This window comes from Apis florea, unplaced genomic scaffold (assembly GCF_048593485.1).
Source record: "Apis florea isolate Af1SG1 unplaced genomic scaffold, ASM4859348v1 contig_2350_pilon, whole genome shotgun sequence".
Taxonomy (NCBI): Eukaryota; Metazoa; Arthropoda; class Insecta; order Hymenoptera; family Apidae; genus Apis; species Apis florea.
This window is the reverse complement of record NW_028256565.1, coordinates 960,429-982,073: the sequence shown is the minus strand read 5'-3', so window position 1 is coordinate 982,073 and position 21,645 is coordinate 960,429. Positions and strand designations below refer to the sequence as shown.

The window sequence follows — 21,645 nt, the reverse complement described above, 5'->3', positions numbered from 1 at the left end:
TTACTATATAAAAATTCATATTATCATTGACAAAGGGATTGATAAATCGAGATTGAAATAAAATCTCAATATAGTATAAATTGTGATTAGTATAAAATTTAAAAAAAATATGTATAAAAAAAGAAATTTATAGTGAAAAACAATGATATAAGAATATTTCACGAATTTAAATATTAAAAATTACTATAAATGATTACTAAGACGCGCCGTTGAAACTAGTATTGGCATGAAGTTATCAACAATAGATGTATATTATATGCTGTTATGCATGAATTTAGCTTTATATTAAATTATATTAAAAAACATGATTTTAAATACAAATTGTAATCTTGAGTTTTATTTTCTCGTTATAGTACATAGAAAAACAAAATATAATTAACATTTTCTACAAAAAATTATGTAAATATATAATCCTTAATAACTTTATTTAAATATATAATCTTTAATAATTATTTATAAATAATATATATCGTATAATGTATAAATAATAAAAAATTATTTTCTCGCAGATTTGATATTACATACTTATATTTAAAATATTTACATTAATTTAAGTAAATATTAGTATTAAAAAAAAATATTAGTATATTAAAAAAATTTAATTATTAATTTTAATATAAGTAAAAAAGATTAAGTGAATATAAGAATTGTATAAATATAATTCAGGAAAGTTGTTGAATTATTTACAAACATTAAATCATATAAAATGATAATTTTATAATTTAATTATAAATGAATTTATAAAGTCTTAATAAAAAAGCTTTATTGTATATATGCATAACAATATAGTGAACTATTTATTAGTCCTATTACTATTAAATTATTGTACTATATAATTGCAAAGAATTAAAATAAAAAAAATAAAATGCAAAATAAAAAAATTTAAAGTTTTTATTTTAATCTTTCCTAAGCAATTATACCATACATAAAAAAATCAAATAATTAATAATATAGAAAATATATGTTAATTAATATAAATATAAAAAATATATTTAATATAAATGTAGAAAAAAAATGTATAAATATATATATATATATATATATATATAAATACACAATTATACATATATACAATTTCCATTTATGATTTGATCAATTTTTTTTTGATTTGACATGATTAAATTTTTATTTAAATGGATGGTAGCATTGATAACAATACTATTTTTTTAAATGTAAATGTACAATTTAAACTTTTGAAACAATATAATTAGTAATTAAATAATTATACTTTATGTAAAAAATAAATATATATAATAAATAAATATCAAATATTTAAATAATAATCAATGGTATTTTTATAATTATTACATTTTTAAATTGAAATCGTTTCGTAACGTTATGTCTATATAATTGCATAAATCAAAATGTATTATATTATACATAAAAAAATAAAAAAAATGTACATGTAATTGTCAATTAAATTTTCTTAAAAATTGAACTATTAATATTTATAAGAAAAATATGAAATATTAAAATAATAAAAATTGTTTAATTATATATACATTATAATTATAATTAAAAAGTAATCCGATTTGTAATATTTCATTAAACAGCTTTTATTTTTGCTCTTACATAAATAATATGGAACATTACTACATTTTGTGTTTGCATTTAAGATATAATTTTTACAATGTAGATATTTTTTTTGTTTTAAAAATCTAGAGTGTAATTTACAGGAAAACTGTTAAAATTACATAAATTTATTTTATCGATCATAAAACTGTGCGTGTCTAAATATTTTTGGATGTATACATTAAAAAAGATATCGAAAATACTATATCTTATCACGTATTATTACATGTTACTAATTTATGCATCAGTTACATTGGGAAGCAAATATAAACATATATACTTTAAAAATTTAATGACATGCTTCATACGGAAATATACTACTTTATATATATATATTTAAATGAAAGATATTAAACTCAGGCACCATTGGTACATTTTAAGAAACAAAAACACTTCAATGTATACAAATTTATATGCTTTTTCTTTTTTTTTTACAGATTTTTAATATGTATATGTTAAATCTTGATTTTATATTTAAAACTCATCTAATGTATACTTTTTTATCCCTGGAACTATACGCTATTAACAAAGTTGCTAGCGTTAAAAATTACATTATTCTGATGCTACATATTGAAAATAAAAATAATTATTTTTATCATATATTTTATTTATATATTAAAAAAATATTTCATTCAAATGTTTTAGTAATCATACGATAATACAAGAATATTATGAAACTACATTATGATTTCAAAGTATAAAAATGGTTGTACCATTCCAGGGTTATTATATCTGTATATATTCAAATAAAAGCACCATCTTCAAAATAATTCTTATTTTGATGTGTACTTATTTAAATTAAAATTCTATTATTCATTTTGATTTTTATTCATTCTCTTGAATTCTATTGATTCATATTCAAGAATTTTACTACACACGTGATTATTTACTAATAAAAATAAATTAAAAATTTTTATATTTTATAAATACTTTAGATTAAACAAGAACAATCATTTATAAAATTACATTTGTTCAAATTTCTTCAATACTATTAAAATTTTTGTAATACAACTTTTTGTAATACAAATTTTTGAATAATTTCTAATAATTTCATAGTTCAAATTAAATTAATAGTAATGAATAAATATATATATATATAAATTCATAAATTCATTCTTCGATAAATTTTTTGTTTACTTCATATTTTCGTATTATTTTATCATTAATGCAATTTAAAATATAAGTAAATATTAATTTTATGTATACTAACTTTTCATAAACAATTCTAAATGTCTTCAGTATGACTTTTAAAATGGATTATTGAAAAAAATATATATACATATACATATACATGTATATATATACATATTTAAATCATCTATGTATTATAAAAATCAAAATATAATTTAATATTAATTGCAGATATTTTCACTGCAAATATATATTATTTAAATTATTAATTATAGAATAACTTGTAAAAAAATGTTATATAAAATTAGTAACAAAAAAATTGAAAATTAATAAATATTGTTAACTGATCATTTGAACCACAGACTTTCTTGCATAAATGAAAATATGCGTTTAACTATTAGAAATTCTTCTATGAAATTCAAGATGAACAATAATATCATTCAAAACCAGATTATAGGAACTTATTAATAATATAAATAACGATATGATAATGAAACTCTCAAGAATAGTTGTAACGATTTAAGTAATCTATATGACTTCTGTAATGTTCATGCACATATATAATCTAGTTAATATATAATAATGCATGATTGGATTGAATGAAATCATTACAACAAATAATTTTATATCGTATGTAGTATGAAATCATAGCATAAAAAGATTATTAAGCATAACATTACAATCCATATTAATAAATCACATAGATGCATAAAATTATTTTTAAACATTTTTAAAGAGATTGCACGATATTTTTGGTCAAAATGAAGAATGTGATTTTGAAAAAAGAGGTTATCATTTGGAGTGCAAATTTTCTTCTTCATCGTCGCTATAATCATCGCTTAAATAATAATTACTCTGCGAATATTCAAAACGGCCAGTCTTTTTCGGTGGTGGACTGTAACATAAATCATATATATTAATTCAATTAATTTGAATTAATATTAAATAAGTAACATTTTATTTTGTAGATATTTAAACGAAAATTTTTGTGACAATATTATGTTATGCACTATACATATATTATATACATAGAAAGGATAAAGAAAATGAAACACATCTTTTACAACAAGCAATGGTTAAATTGTGTGTTACTGCTTAAAATTTATCTAATGTATAACAGTGGAATTGTATACTAACATAACATGCTGCAAATGGGTGGTGTGAAGTATTGAAGGTTTTCATATAGAAGCAGTACAGAATGAAGTGGTGTTGCATTTTAGTCAATTGACTCGAATGCTGTGATGTACCTTGTCTGATCTTCATCATTATTGCTGCTATTACTGCCATTTGGACTGCCATCTCTTTTTGGACTTGCAGGAGGAGATAATGCTTGCATTAAACGACCTTTACTTTCATTCCAAATTGTTGACTGTAAAAATTATTAATATTAATTAATATATAATATATAATAATATATTAATTATTCTTTTAATGATAGTCTGCAAGGTATTATTAATATTGAAATCAAAATTTTTCATGCTACTCACCAATCTACCTTCTCTTCCAAATAAAAGTAGAAAAGCATCGATAAAATCTCGAGATTTTTCTTCCCATTTGCTAATCATATCCATACGTTTTTCACCAATATTCTCCATTACTCTTTTACCTTTATCTTTTAAATCATCAAATTTATTTTGTAAACGAAATTTTTTTTCCTATAAGAATATATTTTATTGTAAAATATCATTGCTTAAAAATAGTATTGTTTAAAAAATATTTATAATGAAATAAAAATAACAATTATTTATTGTTATAGCATAGCAACTTATATCTTTTTCTCACTAATTTACAATACTTACATTGAGAAAAGAAACATTAAGTTCTTTTGCACTATAGCCTCGCGCAAGATTTCTTCTTACATAAATATCATAATCTTTAACTATTCTTGCAACAATATCTGATGTTGATACTCCTTCTGTTCTTTGTGTAGCTACGAACATACCTTTAGCCTTTAAGGCAGCATAAACATCTGTGCTATCATCTGTCATATAAGGTATATCATCATGAGCAACAAAATCAATCTAAAAATAACATAAAGAATTAAATACTAACATTTAATAAATATTTCATATATATCTAGAAAAAATATTATATATTTCAGTTTACTTTATGTTTTATAAGAAATTCATCATCTAATTCCCAAGGTGCATCTCTAACCACTTCATCTACATAACGACAATGTCTTACTGCATCATATCTTTCAACATCTGTCATAACTGTTCTTCCTTTTTTACTATGTGTTAACTGATCATTACAAACTGTAATTATAAAAATTACATATTTTATAAGAGATTATATAATTATATAATAATTATACATTTTATACATCTTTATTTTTTATAAAAATATTTTTTAATAATACTATATAATATTTATGCTATATATTAAAAAATTAAAATTTATTTTTTACCTCCTACAATAAGATATACATTAGGGAAAATATTTTTTGCTTGTAAAAGTTGCCGTGCATGTCCTTGATGAAATAGATCATAAATACCATCTGCATAGACTCTGATTTTTCTGGGAGCTAAACCATTACAAAAGTTATTAATACAACATTCAAAAGTTTTTAATAAATAATATCTAATTAATTTTTAACTATACTAACCTTTACCACTTTTTGCCATCTTTAATGTAATGCGAATATTGTAATCACATGCATTTCTTTCAGCAAGTGCTTCTGGATCATCACTAAAAGGTGCTTCCTTGCAAATTGACTGCAATAAATTTAATATAAATAGCATGATAAAAAATATATACATATTAATATATACAATTAATATATGTACTAAGATTTCAAAAAAATTTTTATTTTTAAAATATTGATTATATTTAAATATAATATTAATATAAATTTATATTAATTTAATATTATAAATTTAAAATATATAATTAATTTTTAAATAATATCAATATAATAAATAAATAATAACAGTCTTTTCCTCATAAATTTTAAGAATTGCTTTATTTTAATTATATGAAAAATAAAGTATTTATATTTATTTTTAAAATTAAAATAAAAAGATAAAAAAATTAAGGATATATATTTCAGCATTAAAATTATTAAAAAAAAAAATTAAACTCACTGGAAGTTCTTTGTGGTAAATAGAAATTTCACTATTATACTTTTTCAGTGAAATTTGACCTGATTCATTATGTGAATTCCTGTTGCTTCTCCAAGTCATTGTCACTAGCTGTTAATATTAAAAAAAATTATTTTTTTATAAAAAAAAAAGAAAAAAAATAAATTTTCAAATAATTTACCTATAAAATTTCTTTAAATTCAATTAGCTTTTACAAATCTTCAAATTTTTTATAGAAAAGATAAAATTTTTTTGAAATATAAAACTTCTTTATATATTAAAAAAAAAATTTTAGATTACATATAATAATGTAAATCATAAGTATGTTACAAAATCTACATTAATATAGTTACTCGTAAAATATTTCAACAAGACTATTTAAAGAATTAAGTATTCGCAATATTATATTTCATTAGATATGGTTGGATGGATGATCTTGCATCATATATTACATCATTATCATTAAAAACTTCTGCTTCTATGAAACTAGATATATAAATGAATGATACAATATACATGAAATTACAGATATATTATCTTTGAATTATTATAGATAATTCTCTATTATTATAATATAATTTATATATAAATATATATATATATATATATAAATTATATTATAGCTAATATAAGCTATAATATAAATTATACTATTATAACTAAATCAATAAAAAATAAATGTATATTTTATATAATATATTGTACATATTAATACAAATTTTTAACATAATAAATATATATTTATATTACTTTAAATTAATAAAATATCAAATGACAAAATAATATAAACAACTTATATTATTCATAATATTAATGAATTTATAATAAATTTTATTTATTATATTAAATGCTACTTACAGGATATACAGGTGAATCTTCTCTGGAGCAAGATGCATCTTCTCCATTTTGAATATTTGAATATGATGTAGAATTCAACATAGTTTCTTCTCTAGCACGCTTTCTAGACATTTTTTACTGCTTCAATATTAGGTCCATAAAAAACCTATTAAACAAAATATTTAAATTATTATTATTTATATTATTATAAATAATTAAATTGTTTGTATAATGTCTTATCATTAAAAATAATACAAAATGTATAAAATATATAATAAAAATAAAATATAAAATATAAAATATAAAATAAAAATTATATATATATAATCTTTTATTTGAATTACATATAATGAATTAATTTTAGAAAATAAATTTTACAATTATATAGAATATAAATTTTAAATTTATATTATTAAAATTATAAATTTATATTTATATTTGTTTCATAAAAAATAAAAAATAAAATAAAATTCGTAAATATTTTTAATAATACTTAAATTAAGATATTAAAAGCTATTAAATACTAAATACTATTTTAATTATACATATATTTACATATAATATTCATTTATAATCTACACAAGAAATTGATGAACGTTTACCTGGTTTTCACAAGTTATCTTAAAATTATTGATCAATGTCATTATTATAATTTTAGGATTACGAATCATTATGATTATAAAATATTCATAAATAATCGTATAATCTCCAGGAGACAATTAGAGATGTGCCGAATTATTTGTGAACCAGTCATGTTTGGTGTTATTACATATTATCATTCAATAAAATTTTTAAAGTATACATTTATTCCTTGTAAAACAATAGCATGTTGTTAAAATATGTTTTATAGTTAAAAAAAGAAGAATACAGAAAACATCATATAATCAGATATCATCAGATATAATCAATCAAAGATATAATATTTAAAATTTAATAATAATGTATAATCTCAAGTAACTTGTTCACTCGGCTTTTTAAAATTTATTTTTACATATATTTTTTAACTTTATATATACTTTCTTTTTAAACTTTTATAAATTCCAATTGAACTAAACGAACCTTTTCACGCCCTAATTTCTGTATACACGACGATTGACTATAAAGATAAGTAATAGGATATGACGAAAAATCGGAGTTCCGCTAGAAGTTTATTGAACTCATTATTTGATTTATCAGATTTTTAGAAAAATTTAAAAAATAAATTCTTGAAAATTTTTAAAGAAATTTCACATTTTATGTTATTTTAAAATACTATTTCACGACTAAGATATCACACAACTGTTATAACACTTGTGGATACTACGTATTACACATTTTCAGTATATTATCAGGGACGAAATAATAGCACTATGAACCACGAGACAAATGAAAAAGTGTATATGCATGAGTCCTATGTTAGGAGAGTATGAGAATTACAAATGAGGGCAAGAAGCCATATAAATATCTTTATTTAAATCTAGTGCGGTTTCAATAATTATCAAAAATAAAAACATTAAAATATCATACTCTAGATTATTCTTTCTAGAAATTCTTTCCTTTCTTATTTTTATTGTGAATGTAACAATTTATAAATGCCAAATATTCTAAAATCTATTTAGATTATTCAAATTAATTATATATATTAGATAATAGTATTTATAAGAAAAAAGAAGGAAAAAAAATGAATTAGTTTCCAATTATTCTTCAAATAATTTATTTTATTAAATATTATGCAATATTGAAAATAAATTATAATTTATAAATATAGTTATTTGATTTTTATTAAACAATTAAAATTTGTTAAACATAAAATAATATTTATTAATATAAAAATATAATCTTTTTATGTTTAAAGTGTGATTTAAAAAGAATAAGTAAAATAATGTACTTTTTGATTTTAAAAGAACATACTTTTTTAAGACAATAGTTACACCGGATTGTTACACTTTTAACTGTTGAAGAAACTAAACTAATAATAAGAAGTTGATCAATTAAAAATAAATTTCACATAACAGATATGTTACTTGTAATGCATAAAATATGTGCACCAAACATTTTTTATGAGTGTTAATTAAAGAAAGGAGGGGGAATGATGACGTAATATCGGATGATCATAATATTATATACTTATCGCATGGCCACAAATGTACATATACTTTCAAAATATATATATATATACATACATATATATATATTTATGTGTGTATTTTATGTAAAATTAATTATTAAAATTATTTTATATGAATATAGAAATAATATTATTATACATATAATTATATTATAAAAATATCAAATTATTAATATTTTTTAGATTAAAAATAATGAATAATTTTGTCATTATTGAAATATATTATAAGTTTGAATAATAATGATAATTAATAATAAATATTTTATATTGTTATATAAAATAAATATAATAATATAAATATAATAAATAAATATAATTTGATCATATAATAATATAAATAATATAAATTAAAATAACGAAAATTTATATATTTTGAACATATTTTTTTTTATTTCAGTTGTTTATTGTACATTCATCTTTTTATTTTAATAAAATGTTCATTTATATAGTAATAGTAATGATAGTTTTAATTTTCTTAAATACAAATTTTTTACAAGGGAAATTAAATTTTTTGTTATCATTTTGACATAATTTTATTATTACATATGATATAATTAAAGGATAGAGATTTTTATTTAAGAAATTATTTTTTTTTTATGTCATTTTTATAATTGTATAAAATAAATTTTTTTAGCATAATTTAATGTATCATTTTTATGTTATAAATTTTTTGTTTAGCCATACATAATTACATATGTGTAATTTATCTGATAACATCTATAATAGATTTAATATGTACTTATATATGTAATAACAAACAAAATATTTCAATCTAAAAAAATTTTATTCTCTTAAATGTTAATTGAATTAATGACTGAAATATGGCATAACTAATTTATTAAAAACAAAACATAATTAACGAACGAATTATTTAGAATAGATTAAAATATCATTAAAGTAAATATTTAATATGAATTACGGAAGATTTTTGACGCAATATTTGATAAACTCGTAAGAGAAAATTGCTCAATACTCGCATTTTGTATATTTTTTACAGTAATTCATCGAACGCATATTTAACATTTATGTTTCGATTGATATACAATTGTTAAATACTATATAACAAAATGTTTCGCATAAAAAAGACATGCAGCATATATTTTTAATTTATTTTTAGTGTATACATAAACAAAAACTTAACTACTCAACTAAATAAAAACCTCTAAATGAAAATATACTGTCATTACTTTTATTTCTATATATATTATGATATATTCAAATTTAAATTTAAGTATTTATATAATTGATCGTAATTTCATAAGTTTATATAATAAATTATATATATGATTAAATATATATCAATAAGTAATAATTTAAATATATTTTTTTTTTATAAACGAAAATTAAATGTAATATAACGATAATTACGATTCTTTCTTACATTGTAAAAATTTCATTTATATTACGAATAAAATATATAATTTTAAAGGTAAAGCAAAACAATCAATTAAAAAGCTGAGATTTATTTTAATTAATAATAACTTTAAAATAATCTCTATATAATTATAAGAATTATAATTTTACTTTTTTCATATTGATTTTGTTTTCACAAATCTTTTTGTCACAATACATCGCACGAACAGTCCTTCAATAATTCTTAATTGAAATGTATACAATCGCACATTGCTTGTATCTATTTCACAAGATCTTAGTCTTCATGAAATAATTAATGAGGCAGTGCCTACTAATTATCAATAATTACATTTATGTAATTCAACTTTACGTACTTAGTTTTAATATTTATATACTTTGATATATACATACAAATAAATGTCCGACCATTAGTTATATTCTTTTGTGTCGTAACAAAAAAAAATTTTTTGAGGATTTTGTTGTAACTAGTAGCAGATTTTACTTCTGAAATATTTTCCATTGCAAATTCGCCTGCAATGGTAAATATCATGATAATTATTGTGTACAAATAAATAGCAACAAGAACAAGAAATTGTAATGTTACTCCATTCAGTCATTTTTTTTACGCCACTGTCCTTAATTCACATTGTCATTACACAATAACCGGAAGAAACGTAATGCCCAGCATTTTTTCAACTTATTTCAGTAATATATCTTCGTTTCATTGTTATACTTTATTTTACGCAATAACAAATTGCAAAATTACAGCTAAATAAGCGTAATAAATCAATGTAAATTAGCTGTAAAATTACACAATTAAGTATACTTTATATCAAACTGAAAATGTATACTTTTTGTTCTAATGTAATCCAATGTGTTGAATTAGAATTAACAAATAATTTAATATATCAAAATATAAAATGTTTTACATATTGCAGTTCATTACGTTTCATTTAAAAGGCATTCGTATACAGTTTCGTCTAACTTCAACGCTGTAATATTATCGATATTATTAAATAACATTTACTGTACCTAAATTTAATAATAAAAATACCTAAATCACAATATATTATGCCATCATTTATGATAGCAATGAGTTGGTGTTTTTCCAGTCTATTTTTCGCAGTTTTGTTCTGCCAAAAAAGTAGTATCAGAAGGCGGATAATTGGGACAAAGAGATCGCAATGACAAAAATGTAATATTATTCTATGAACATTCTTAATATTCTAAACTCCAAAACTGGAGTTAGTGTTTACAAATACTATGCAATTTACAAAGCATTAAAAAAGAAAAAAGTGAGAAAGAAAAAAATAGACACTAAGCATCGTTCGGCTCGCAATGGCGGGAAATGTGTCTTGTTTTAATTTTATGTTAAAAATAAATTCATGAATGTAATATTATTTTATTGTATTATCATTATAAGTTAAGCAAAAATAATGAATTATAAAAATTTCGTCAGTGCGAACTCACTTATATAATTTAATAAATTTTATATTGCTAAATTTATGTTTAACATATCACACTTCATCAAGTAATGACAAGTACAAGTTTTATGGTATGTAATTCGCAACAATTCCAAATAGTAAAAAATGGGATGACTATTGTATCTACTAATGAAATACAATCAACAAATATATGAATTATATCAAATAGTTACATACAATTATTTCTCTTCATAATTAGGCTGGCGCAATTGTTCCATAGCTACCTAAAATCTGTGATTTCTCCACAAGCTTTATTAAAGCAAATGTGTGTGTGTATGTTTTTTTCTTTTATATTAAAATATTAAAGATCGAGGGTAAAAGCAAATGGCTAATTAGTAGGCTGTGCACGAAGTGCCTCATGCAGTGCCTGTTGTTGATCTGCTGTTAATGCATTTATGCATGCCTGGAACATAGACTCGTTGTTCTAAAACAGAGAATAGATTATTTTTTTAAAACATAAATATGCAATAGAATAAAAATATACTTTATATAATATACATTGTTTACTTATACCTGTATTTGTCTAACAATGCTAAGAATTCTACCCATGACAGGATTATCTGTTGGTACGGCATCTTTGTAAAATGCTTCTGCAAAAAAACTTATTAACCGAGGTAGATTCGAATTATTTGGTCCTAAAACTGCTACGTGATTTGCTTCAATTAAATCACATAAATATCCATAAACATAAGGTGCTTCATCTTCATCTTCTACCACTGGTAGCCAAGAGAGCCTGGATAAATAAATTTTTTACTAATTTTTTTACAATTAATATAATATATGGTTCTTTTGCTAAAAGACCCAAAGAGATATCATCCATCACATACTCCCATTTTTCTTTTATATATACATCCATAATTGTTTCAAAATCAATTTTTATATATTGAAAAATAATCGCTGAATTATATATATTTTTCGATATTAGATATTATTTATATTATTTTTGAGTCCTCTAACAAAAAAAATCATTTTGTATTATATATCAAAATTAAAAAATATCAACTTACCAATGAGGAAGTATTTCATCGACATTAATTGCTTTATTATTATATTTAAGAATTTTTGTTACTGCAGAAATAGCATTTTCTGTAGGATTGACATTTTCAGGTGATCTAGATTCTGGATCATTTATAACTTCCATTAATCTAGGTAAAGCTTCTGCGCATGCTTGAGCAAATGCTTCTCCTCCGTATTGTCCTAAAACCCCACAACCATAAGCTGCTGCTTGTCTTACTTCTGCTGATTTATCTGATACATATTGTATCATTGGTCGTAAAAAATATTCTTGATATTTTGCACATTCAGGTCCGCCAAATTCTATTACATCGTCAAAAACACATAAAGCCCATTGATGATCTGACCAAGATCTTTCAGGACTTAATAATTTAACAAAATGTCCACAAATTTGATCGAAATAAGGGAAAAATGAAGATTTATGAGTAGTGAATAAAGCATGTAAAATATCTGCTATTTTACTTAAAGTATATACATCTTCATTATCTTCATCAGCAAGTTGTTCTTCAACAATCTATAATTTTAATAAAATGTTAATAATTAATAATAGTTATAATTAATTATAATATAATAATAATTAATAATAGTAAATAATAGTTAATAATAATGCTTATAATGTTAATAATTAAATTTTATGTCAAAATTATATATACAAAATCTTACTTCATCATAATCTTCATCTTTACGTTTTTCCAATCTAGCTACTGCTCTTTCAAAATGTTTATTAAGTAATTTATCCAATATGCGTAAAAGTTCAGCCATAGGTTGTGCTCCTAAGCAACCTGCACCAAGTGTTTCAATACATTTGGCCAACGAATACAATAATTCTAATAAAACATCAGATTCAGGTTCTGTATCAATTGCTTTTAAAAGATCAGGACAAATATATGCCCACATTCCTTCAAGATATTGTGGACCTGTAATTTAATTATTATTTATAATTATAATACAAAGAATTGATATTTTATGTAAATATATCCGTATAATTATTATTAATTAACCTTTTATTTTTGCACAATCAAGAAGATATGGTAAACTTGCAGCAGCAGCTGTTCTAACACCATCATGAAAATAAAATTTCAGCATAGGAACCATTAGCCGTACTACTTCTTCTGCATAATCTGCAAAACCTTCCTTCAATTCACGTGCATAGCAAACTAACATTTCACAGGCAGAAGCTTTATCTTCTAAACCAGCTGTTTTAATTCCGAAGTTTTGTTGTTCACCAAGAGAGATGAATTCCCAATCAACATCTTCTATACCTTCCATATCTTCATTATCTAATAAAGCCACTTCAGGTCTCATAGCAGCTGTTCGTAAAACTGGGCCCATTACTAATGGCAAATATTGCTCAAATTGTTTACCTAAAGAATTTAATTATTATTGTTATTCATATTTTAATATATTTTATCTAAAAAAAAAAAATTTTTTAATTTCTTACCAAGAATTTTACAAATTCGTGTCCATGCGGATATAAGATAACTTGTTTGTGGATCATCATCTGGAAGATCTCCTTCTGAATGAGTTTTTAGTAACATGTCCATAACTTCACTAGCATCTGCAATAAACTATATAACCATAAAAAATATAGTTATATAATGTATTTTTTAAAAAAATATTAAATATTTTATGTCATTTTTTATTGCTTAGTATTATTATACCTTTTCAGGTCCTACTGCAAGTCCTATAAGACTTACGCATTCAATTGTTTTCCCACGTAACATTTTATGTTCTTGTTGATTAGCATTTTGAATAATATATTTTAGACACGGCATTAATCTATCATAATATGTTACAAATTGTTCTTCACATGTATCAGCAACAGATGCGATAGTTGTAACAACCTATAAAAAAAAATTTGAAAAAAATTATTATTACAGATTAAAAAAATAATTATATATACACTAATTTTATTTAATTACATAGTTAATATGCTTACTTGTTCTAAAACAAGTTTAGTTCCTTTCTCAACTAATTCTTGAAATTTAGCAGTAAGAATTGATTCCAATTTAGCCATAATAGCATCTAAATATGGTGTTAATATATTTTTTGGACAATCTTCACTAAAATTTACAAGTGCTGCACCAGCATGAGCTTGAACTCTTGGATTTGCATTATCGTCCAAAACCATTAATAAACCAGGAATGACTTTGTCATGAAATTTTTTTTCAAATATAGGTGCAAAATCAGTTGACATTTGACCTACTGCATTACAAGCTGCATATCTTACACGAGGATGCTGCAAAATATATTAATAAATATAATTAATCAATAGATAAATATGTATGTTCCAAAACTATGACTATCTTAGAAAAAACAATAGCCAATTTTTAAGAACTCCAAAAAACATATTCTAATATACCGTCAGAACGACAATATATATGAATAAAAAATTTTTCGTTTTACTTTGCCATGAACGTAACGCTATTATATTTATATCAAAAAATATAACTGCTGACTCAATTCATGGTATTTTAATGAAATTTATCAGAAAAAAATATAGTTTTTAAACTTACGGGATCTTGCAAATATTGTATAACTCCTTCCATAATTTGAGGTAATATTGCTTCCATTTGTTTATGACAACCTTCTCCAACAGCTGATATTGCCATAAGAGCAGCATGTCTATATTATAAATTTTTTTGAATATTTATAACTATAATTTTATTATATATTTTTAATAAATTAGCAAAAATATAAATGTTTGTTCTAAATCTATGACAATAATATTGTAATATTATTATCAACTCTCTTATTAAAGAACATCCTTCAAAAATCTTGAATTTTTAACTATCAAAACGATAGATAAAAATAGATAATTTGAAAGATTACTCTATCACAGAAGTAACGCAATTATTTGGATAGGACGAATAACTGCTGACTATTCTGTGATGAATATTATGAATATTGAAAATACATTATGAATATTTACCTGTACTTCCAATCACTATTATTCAACATTGAAGGAATATTTTGTACAATTTGTGGTAACATAGTTTTACCACCTAAACCACACGCTAATCTGTCTAAAGCACTTTCAGCAACAACATTATTACTATCATTGTCATCATCAACGATTTCATCAGAAAAGCTCCATTTTTCATCTTCTTCTATATCTGTCATCATTTTTAGTACCAATGGTACTAGAGATGCAATATATTTTCCACCAACTTTACGTACCATTGCAGGAGCAGTTTCTGCTAATGTTACTAATACTTCCAATGCTAATTGCCTCCATGAATCAGCCATATCCTCATTCGAAAATATTTTCATACACATTTCCATTATAGTTTCTAATTGTAATCTCAAAAACTTAGGCGTTGATTCTGCTAAATCAATTAAAACTTTTAAGAGAGCATCATCTCCTTGTTTTTCTACTGATTGAGCAATTACTTGTACAATTGCCGGTAATAATTCTGAAAAATGTTTCTGTATATTTTCTTCTTTATCATGCAAAATGATAAAGGCCCCAATTGCTCTTACTGCTTGAAATCTGACCTATAATAAAAATTATTATAATTATTAAAAATAAAATTTAGAAAAGAAAATAATTATTTTTATGCGATACGCAAAAAAAAACGAATAATAATAATAATGATAAAAAAAAACAAAAAAAAAAAAAAAATTACATATACAAGTAAACAAAACTTTAATTAATTTTTGTATGCCCCGTATCTGTCTATAAATTAAATCTTCACAAATCATAGTCATCAGAAGGCAATTTTTCTATAGGAAGAATTTATGACGAGAAATTAAACTATTTTTATCTCGTGTATCATTTTTCCATATTAAACATTGAAAATATAAAATGAATGTACAAAAAATATAAAAATATAAAAAATATAAATATATATGAAATAATATATTTTATAATACCTCATAGTTTGCAGAATCCATAATTGATTGTTGTAACATTTGTTTTATAAGATTCAAATAATTTGCTTGTTGATTTCCAAATACGCCTGGGACGGATCTATATATATTTATTTAAAATGAATATGTATGCGATGAAATTCGAAATTATATATTATTTACAGTAAAAACATTATATATTTAATATATATTATATATATATATATATATATTAATATATATATATTATTTATATATTAACATTATATATATAATATATATATATATAAAAACTTACGTGAACATTCGAAGAGCATTTTCTTTCAATGCTGGTACAGGACTATTTGCACATTGGAATAGGAACTGCAGAAACTCTGGCCACTGATTATTACCATCTTCATCAATCAAATTTCTTGCAACTTCAGCTGCAACCTCACAAACCTTACGTCGAATAGTTTCTGTCTGTTCATTTTGAACAGATAATAAAATTTGCTCTTTTAATTGAGCTTGTGCTTCTGGTGGAATCTAAAAATAAATACAGCTATTGATAAACAAAAATATATTACATTATAGCAGATGAATTTTTCTTTATATATATTATAATTTATTAAAATATAAATTTTTATATAAGAATTTTGCAAAAGATGTACATTAATCTATATTTAATAAAATTTTAATTTTTACAAAATGCTTATGTAACTTTTTGTAAGAACATAGCTAAAGATTTAAAAATTTTAATATATTCTTAAATTATGAAAATTATAAAAATTTTAAATCAATCAATAATTTTAAAATTATTATATCTGAAATTATTATATCTTTTCTTTAAAATTTTATAAATATTTATTTATATATGTATACATTTTCTAAATATTTTATATGTTTGAAAAACATATAATAACAAGTTTTTTAAATATCATAAAATATATTTATATATAATAACAAATATAATATCGATTTAATAAATAATATAAATTGATAATTCATAAGACATAATAGGTCACTTTATCATTGGCAATAGTTGTTGGCATAAACTACAGAGAGCATTATATGATTTGAAATTATTTTAGTCTATAACTTACTATATGTATCAGCAATAAAAGCTTAACAATATCTTCAGTACATAAAAATTTAAAAAATATAAAACTTATTGCAAACAAAAATTTTCTCATATATATTATAAAGCTTATTTTCATTTTTACAATTAGAAAATTATTAAAATAGATATAATAAAAATATATTTACTTTAGGATAAAAATCCATAAATTCAGAAGAGAAGAGTCGACGTAACAAGACGGCAGCCATAGCACGCATCTCTTCTGTAAGAGTGGCATTGCATAAAGAAGTTAAAAGAAATGTCACCTTGCTATCCACTGGGAGATTGTTGTATGCATCCTAAAATATTAAAATATGTAATATAACATACAAACATATATTTTAAAATTTAATCTTTTATAATGAAACACTTTTATTTTCAGTAAAAAAAAAAAATCACAATATTAATAAAATAGTCATGTTTAATAATTTTAGTTTTATCTTAAATGATGTATGAAGTAAATAAATGTCAATAAGAAATATCAATATTTAAAAAATAATAATTCATAATTAACATTTTAATATTACATTTTAAATTACTAAATTACTAAATAAAACTAAAAAAAAAAAGTATAGTATAAGATATGATTATATAGTTTATCATTATTTTTATCGTATCATTAGTTTTATATATGCATATTAAATGAAATGTAAAAAAAATTAAAAAGTTAATATTAATAACAATAATAATATAGCTTTAAATATATGAAATAATATTCATATAAATGAATATATTTTTTATATCATTTAAAGTAGATTCAGAAACACCGGAAATCAAATCGAAAATGATCCTGTGTAGGCGGGAAAGTGAAATACAGAAATTACAAGTATTGCTAAGTAGTTTTACTATATATTATGTATTACTTAATATTAAATTAAATTGTTTTATCTTGTAATGTTATAATAGCATCATGTAAACGATAAAATAATCATAAAAAAGTTTGATAAGACGCATATTTGCATCGCATTAAAAATGACACGGACGAATGTAAAAGGTTGGAGGGGTGCATGCTACCACGGGACACCATTTTGGATTTTATTAGGTTCTTCTAAACACTTGTCAGTATTCACTAAAATAATTAATTTTATTTAACTTGAAACTAATTATATTGATACTATATAAAATTATTTATTAACAAAATTTTAAGTAGAACTGTAATTCAATGCGAAAAATCACTGAATGGTGCCCACATGCAAATTCTGACAACATGTTGGCAACGTGCTCTGGAAATGAAGTATCTCATTTTATAAGATTTATGTTTTGTAAAAAAATTAATATATATAAAATATACGTATAAAAATCATAAAAGATATACGCACTTCTGCTTGGGTTCTGGCATCATTATCCGTGCTCAGGAGTGTATTTAAAAGCTGTTGAAACTGATCAAGGTCTGCCGCCATTGTCACCGAACGAATGAAACTACAGCGCATACTCATACGAGTTGATCGTCAATTAATATTACCAACATAAATTATTAAAATATTTCTAGATATTTATTGCCAACTTTACGAATTTTATTTATAATCGAAGGTAACTATTTTTATAATTGTGTGTTTGCCTTAAAACATTTTTTTTAAATATATTATGAATTATTTTAATTATGAATATGTTGAATATTTTTAAGAGAAAATTTAAATTATAATTCATTCGTTTTTTTCATAAAATATTATTGATTTCATTAATCGTTTAACATGAACGAAGGATTAATAGAAAAAGAAAAAGAAATATGATATGAAAAATAATGATGTGAAAAATAAGACAAAAATAATATATTTTTAAATGATTTGGATTAGGAAAAAATATATAAGTATATTTATTTATATTGAATATGGTTTATATATATTTATTTAAATCTTTCTGGTATTCTAATATCTCTTTATTATCAGTTCATATAATTTAAATACATATCTTTAAAATCTCATATCATAATCTGTTGCGTTTTTCATATCATAAAGTATTTCAGTCAGTTTATTAAAGAAAGCAATATGTTTATAATCGATCCAGATTCTCAATGATAAGGCCACATTTTGTAATTTTTTAACATATATATTTTATTAATATTTATAAATGCTTGAACAAAAATTTCATATTTATAAAAAAAATTTATAAAAAGAATTATAATTTATGAAAAGAATATTAATTTATAAAAAGAAATTAAAAATAAACAAAATTTCATCGTTGCTATTATCATACGAAAATTCAGATTGAGTTATATTATTCAATTATCACTTGTCGATGTATTCTCTTCTATTGATAAAAATAAATCTTTCATAATATGGATATTCTATTTTTTCTTTTTTTGATGTCACATAAAATAAATAATAATATAAAGTCCAAATTACAAATTTTATTATAAATTACGATAAAAATAAATTATATTTATTACCTTGTAATATTTACTTTGATAAATAAATAATATATAATGTTCGTAAAAATTAACGACAATCGAAAATAAATGGAAAAATTTTTCGCTATTGATATTGACAATAATTAAAATAAAATTTTCGTCATTAAGTTGTATGATATTGCAGATTTGAAAGATATTAAAATATTAAATATTATGCATTTAATTTTAATAATTAAATACTCTAATTTCTTGATAAATCTTTGACAGACAAAAAAAAAAAGAGAATTAATTATTGATAAATAAATCTATCGATACAACAATATATTATATAAATTTAAAACCGATTCAATTTCATTAAAAATATATTAATGTTTATAATGCATTAGTAGGAAGAGATCGAAAATAATCAAAAATATAATGCAGTTAATTCGATTTATTGATTATAAAAATAACGAAAAAATGAAGCAGCATGCGTTAATTTTGTAACCTAATTATGTAATCTTTCACTAAGAACATAAGTTTTAATCTTTTACAGGACATGTACAGAATATTTAAACAGAATAGTTCGCAACAAACGAATAAAAATACATCAATATAAATATATATTTTATCTGAGTCTACGAAATAAGATATTTCTTTCAATAGTATTTTTTGTAATTCCTCATTTAATCATTTCACAAGAAAGTTGATCCGTTTAAACGAACTATTATGGTCGCGTTAAGAAATGCAATATTTAAACGAATTTATTTATTTTTTTATTTTTAAGCTTGAAAACCGGCGATCAGTATATCAATTATCTTTAAACGAGATTTTTAAATGCGTAGGTTCGATAATAAACAAAATGAGAAAAAAACAATTTAACAATTATGAAATTGGAACAAGCTGTTCTAACGCGTGCCATGAAAGTGAACTTTTCATTACAGTATTATTACGAGTATTTCCCGAAATTCTCGTCAAATCGATCAACTACATACACGCACACACGCGTACACACGCATACGAACAGAGCTATCTAGCTTTCAACTTTGTTTCATTATTATTGTCCATTCATGTACATGTATGTACAGACGCGAGGAAACAAAACGTTCGAAATCCTTTCGACGTTGAACAAAACACTTTATGAATTCGTTGTATCGAATTCATCGATGCTCGATGACGCCATTGCTCGAATCGATCATTTTCAATTTCCTCGGCACTTCCTCCGGTCGAAATTTTCGTTTCACTTTTCTCTAGGATCATCGTAATCGTGGAATCGACTCGACTGTTGTTTCGTTGCGAGGAGTTTAAGCGATATAAATCGTTCAAAGAATGGGAAAATTGTTGGTGGCGCGCGAAGGATGGAAGCGGACCGACTTTTAGTTTCGTGTATGTATGTATATATAGAAAGCACAAGTCGGAACGAATTCGGCCATGAGATCAGTATCGATAGTTGCGTCGGAAAATATTGCGATTAGCGAAGCGAGTTTCGAGTTCCATTGTGAAAAAATTGGCACGAACTAGGGGACGAATAGTAACGCTGATGTGTTCGTTTTCGTTTTCGTTTTCATGTTGCTTGTTTCGTACTGTGTCAATGTTAAGAGGCAATTCAATTATAATCCTTTATAATATAACATTCGTGTCATTAAAGAAACGTAAATGAACGAAAATTACATTTGTATCGAAGTTCAATTTTAATTGCAAATTAGGAGGCTATGGATTATTAAATTTGACGATATGATATTTCGAGTGATTTTTAGTCTACCTTATTTACTCTATTGGACGATTTTATT

At 22.2% G+C, this 21,645-nt stretch overlaps 2 protein-coding genes and 1 non-coding gene across 13 annotated transcripts; all 3 read right to left on the bottom strand.

The window, feature by feature from the left end:
• Positions 1-1,531: 1,531 nt before the first annotated feature.
• Positions 1,532-8,696, bottom strand: LOC100865804 (putative choline-phosphate cytidylyltransferase). Of its 11 annotated transcripts, none has more exons than XR_001112522.3 (10): positions 7,683-8,049; positions 6,645-6,789; positions 5,790-5,897; positions 5,312-5,420; positions 5,114-5,230; positions 4,810-4,961; positions 4,503-4,724; positions 4,191-4,358; positions 3,841-4,072; positions 1,532-3,598 (listed from the first exon to the last, which is right to left on the bottom strand). XR_001112522.3 is itself a non-coding variant. In XM_012490225.3 (10 exons), exons 2-10 carry the CDS (start codon positions 6,753-6,755, stop codon positions 3,496-3,498), a joined length of 1,212 nt encoding a protein of 403 aa, XP_012345679.1. In that variant the 5' UTR covers positions 6,756-6,789; positions 8,514-8,690; the 3' UTR covers positions 1,532-3,495. The 11 variants fall into 11 exon arrangements, 6 of the variants coding, with proteins under 6 accessions (XP_012345679.1, XP_003696534.1, XP_086760414.1 ...); XM_012490225.3 differs by lacking the exon at positions 7,683-8,049 and adding an exon at positions 8,514-8,690 and having other exon boundaries at positions 3,951-4,072; XM_003696486.4 differs by having other exon boundaries at positions 3,951-4,072.
• A 1,481-nt stretch (positions 8,697-10,177) lies between these two features.
• Karybeta3 (karyopherin beta 3) lies at positions 10,178-18,965 on the bottom strand. The gene is made up of 14 exons (XM_003696484.4): positions 18,849-18,965; positions 17,679-17,828; positions 16,732-16,958; positions 16,458-16,554; positions 15,514-16,079; positions 15,098-15,206; positions 14,521-14,820; positions 14,243-14,425; positions 14,023-14,149; positions 13,583-13,945; positions 13,245-13,498; positions 12,575-13,095; positions 12,081-12,300; positions 10,178-11,991 (listed from the first exon to the last, which is right to left on the bottom strand). Exons 1-14 carry the CDS (start codon positions 18,963-18,965, stop codon positions 11,896-11,898), a joined length of 3,330 nt encoding a protein of 1,109 aa, XP_003696532.3. The 3' UTR covers positions 10,178-11,895.
• LOC116414938 (small Cajal body-specific RNA 8) lies at positions 16,240-16,367 on the bottom strand. Its single transcript, XR_004225497.1, has one exon.
• Positions 18,966-21,645: the final 2,680 nt, after the last annotated feature.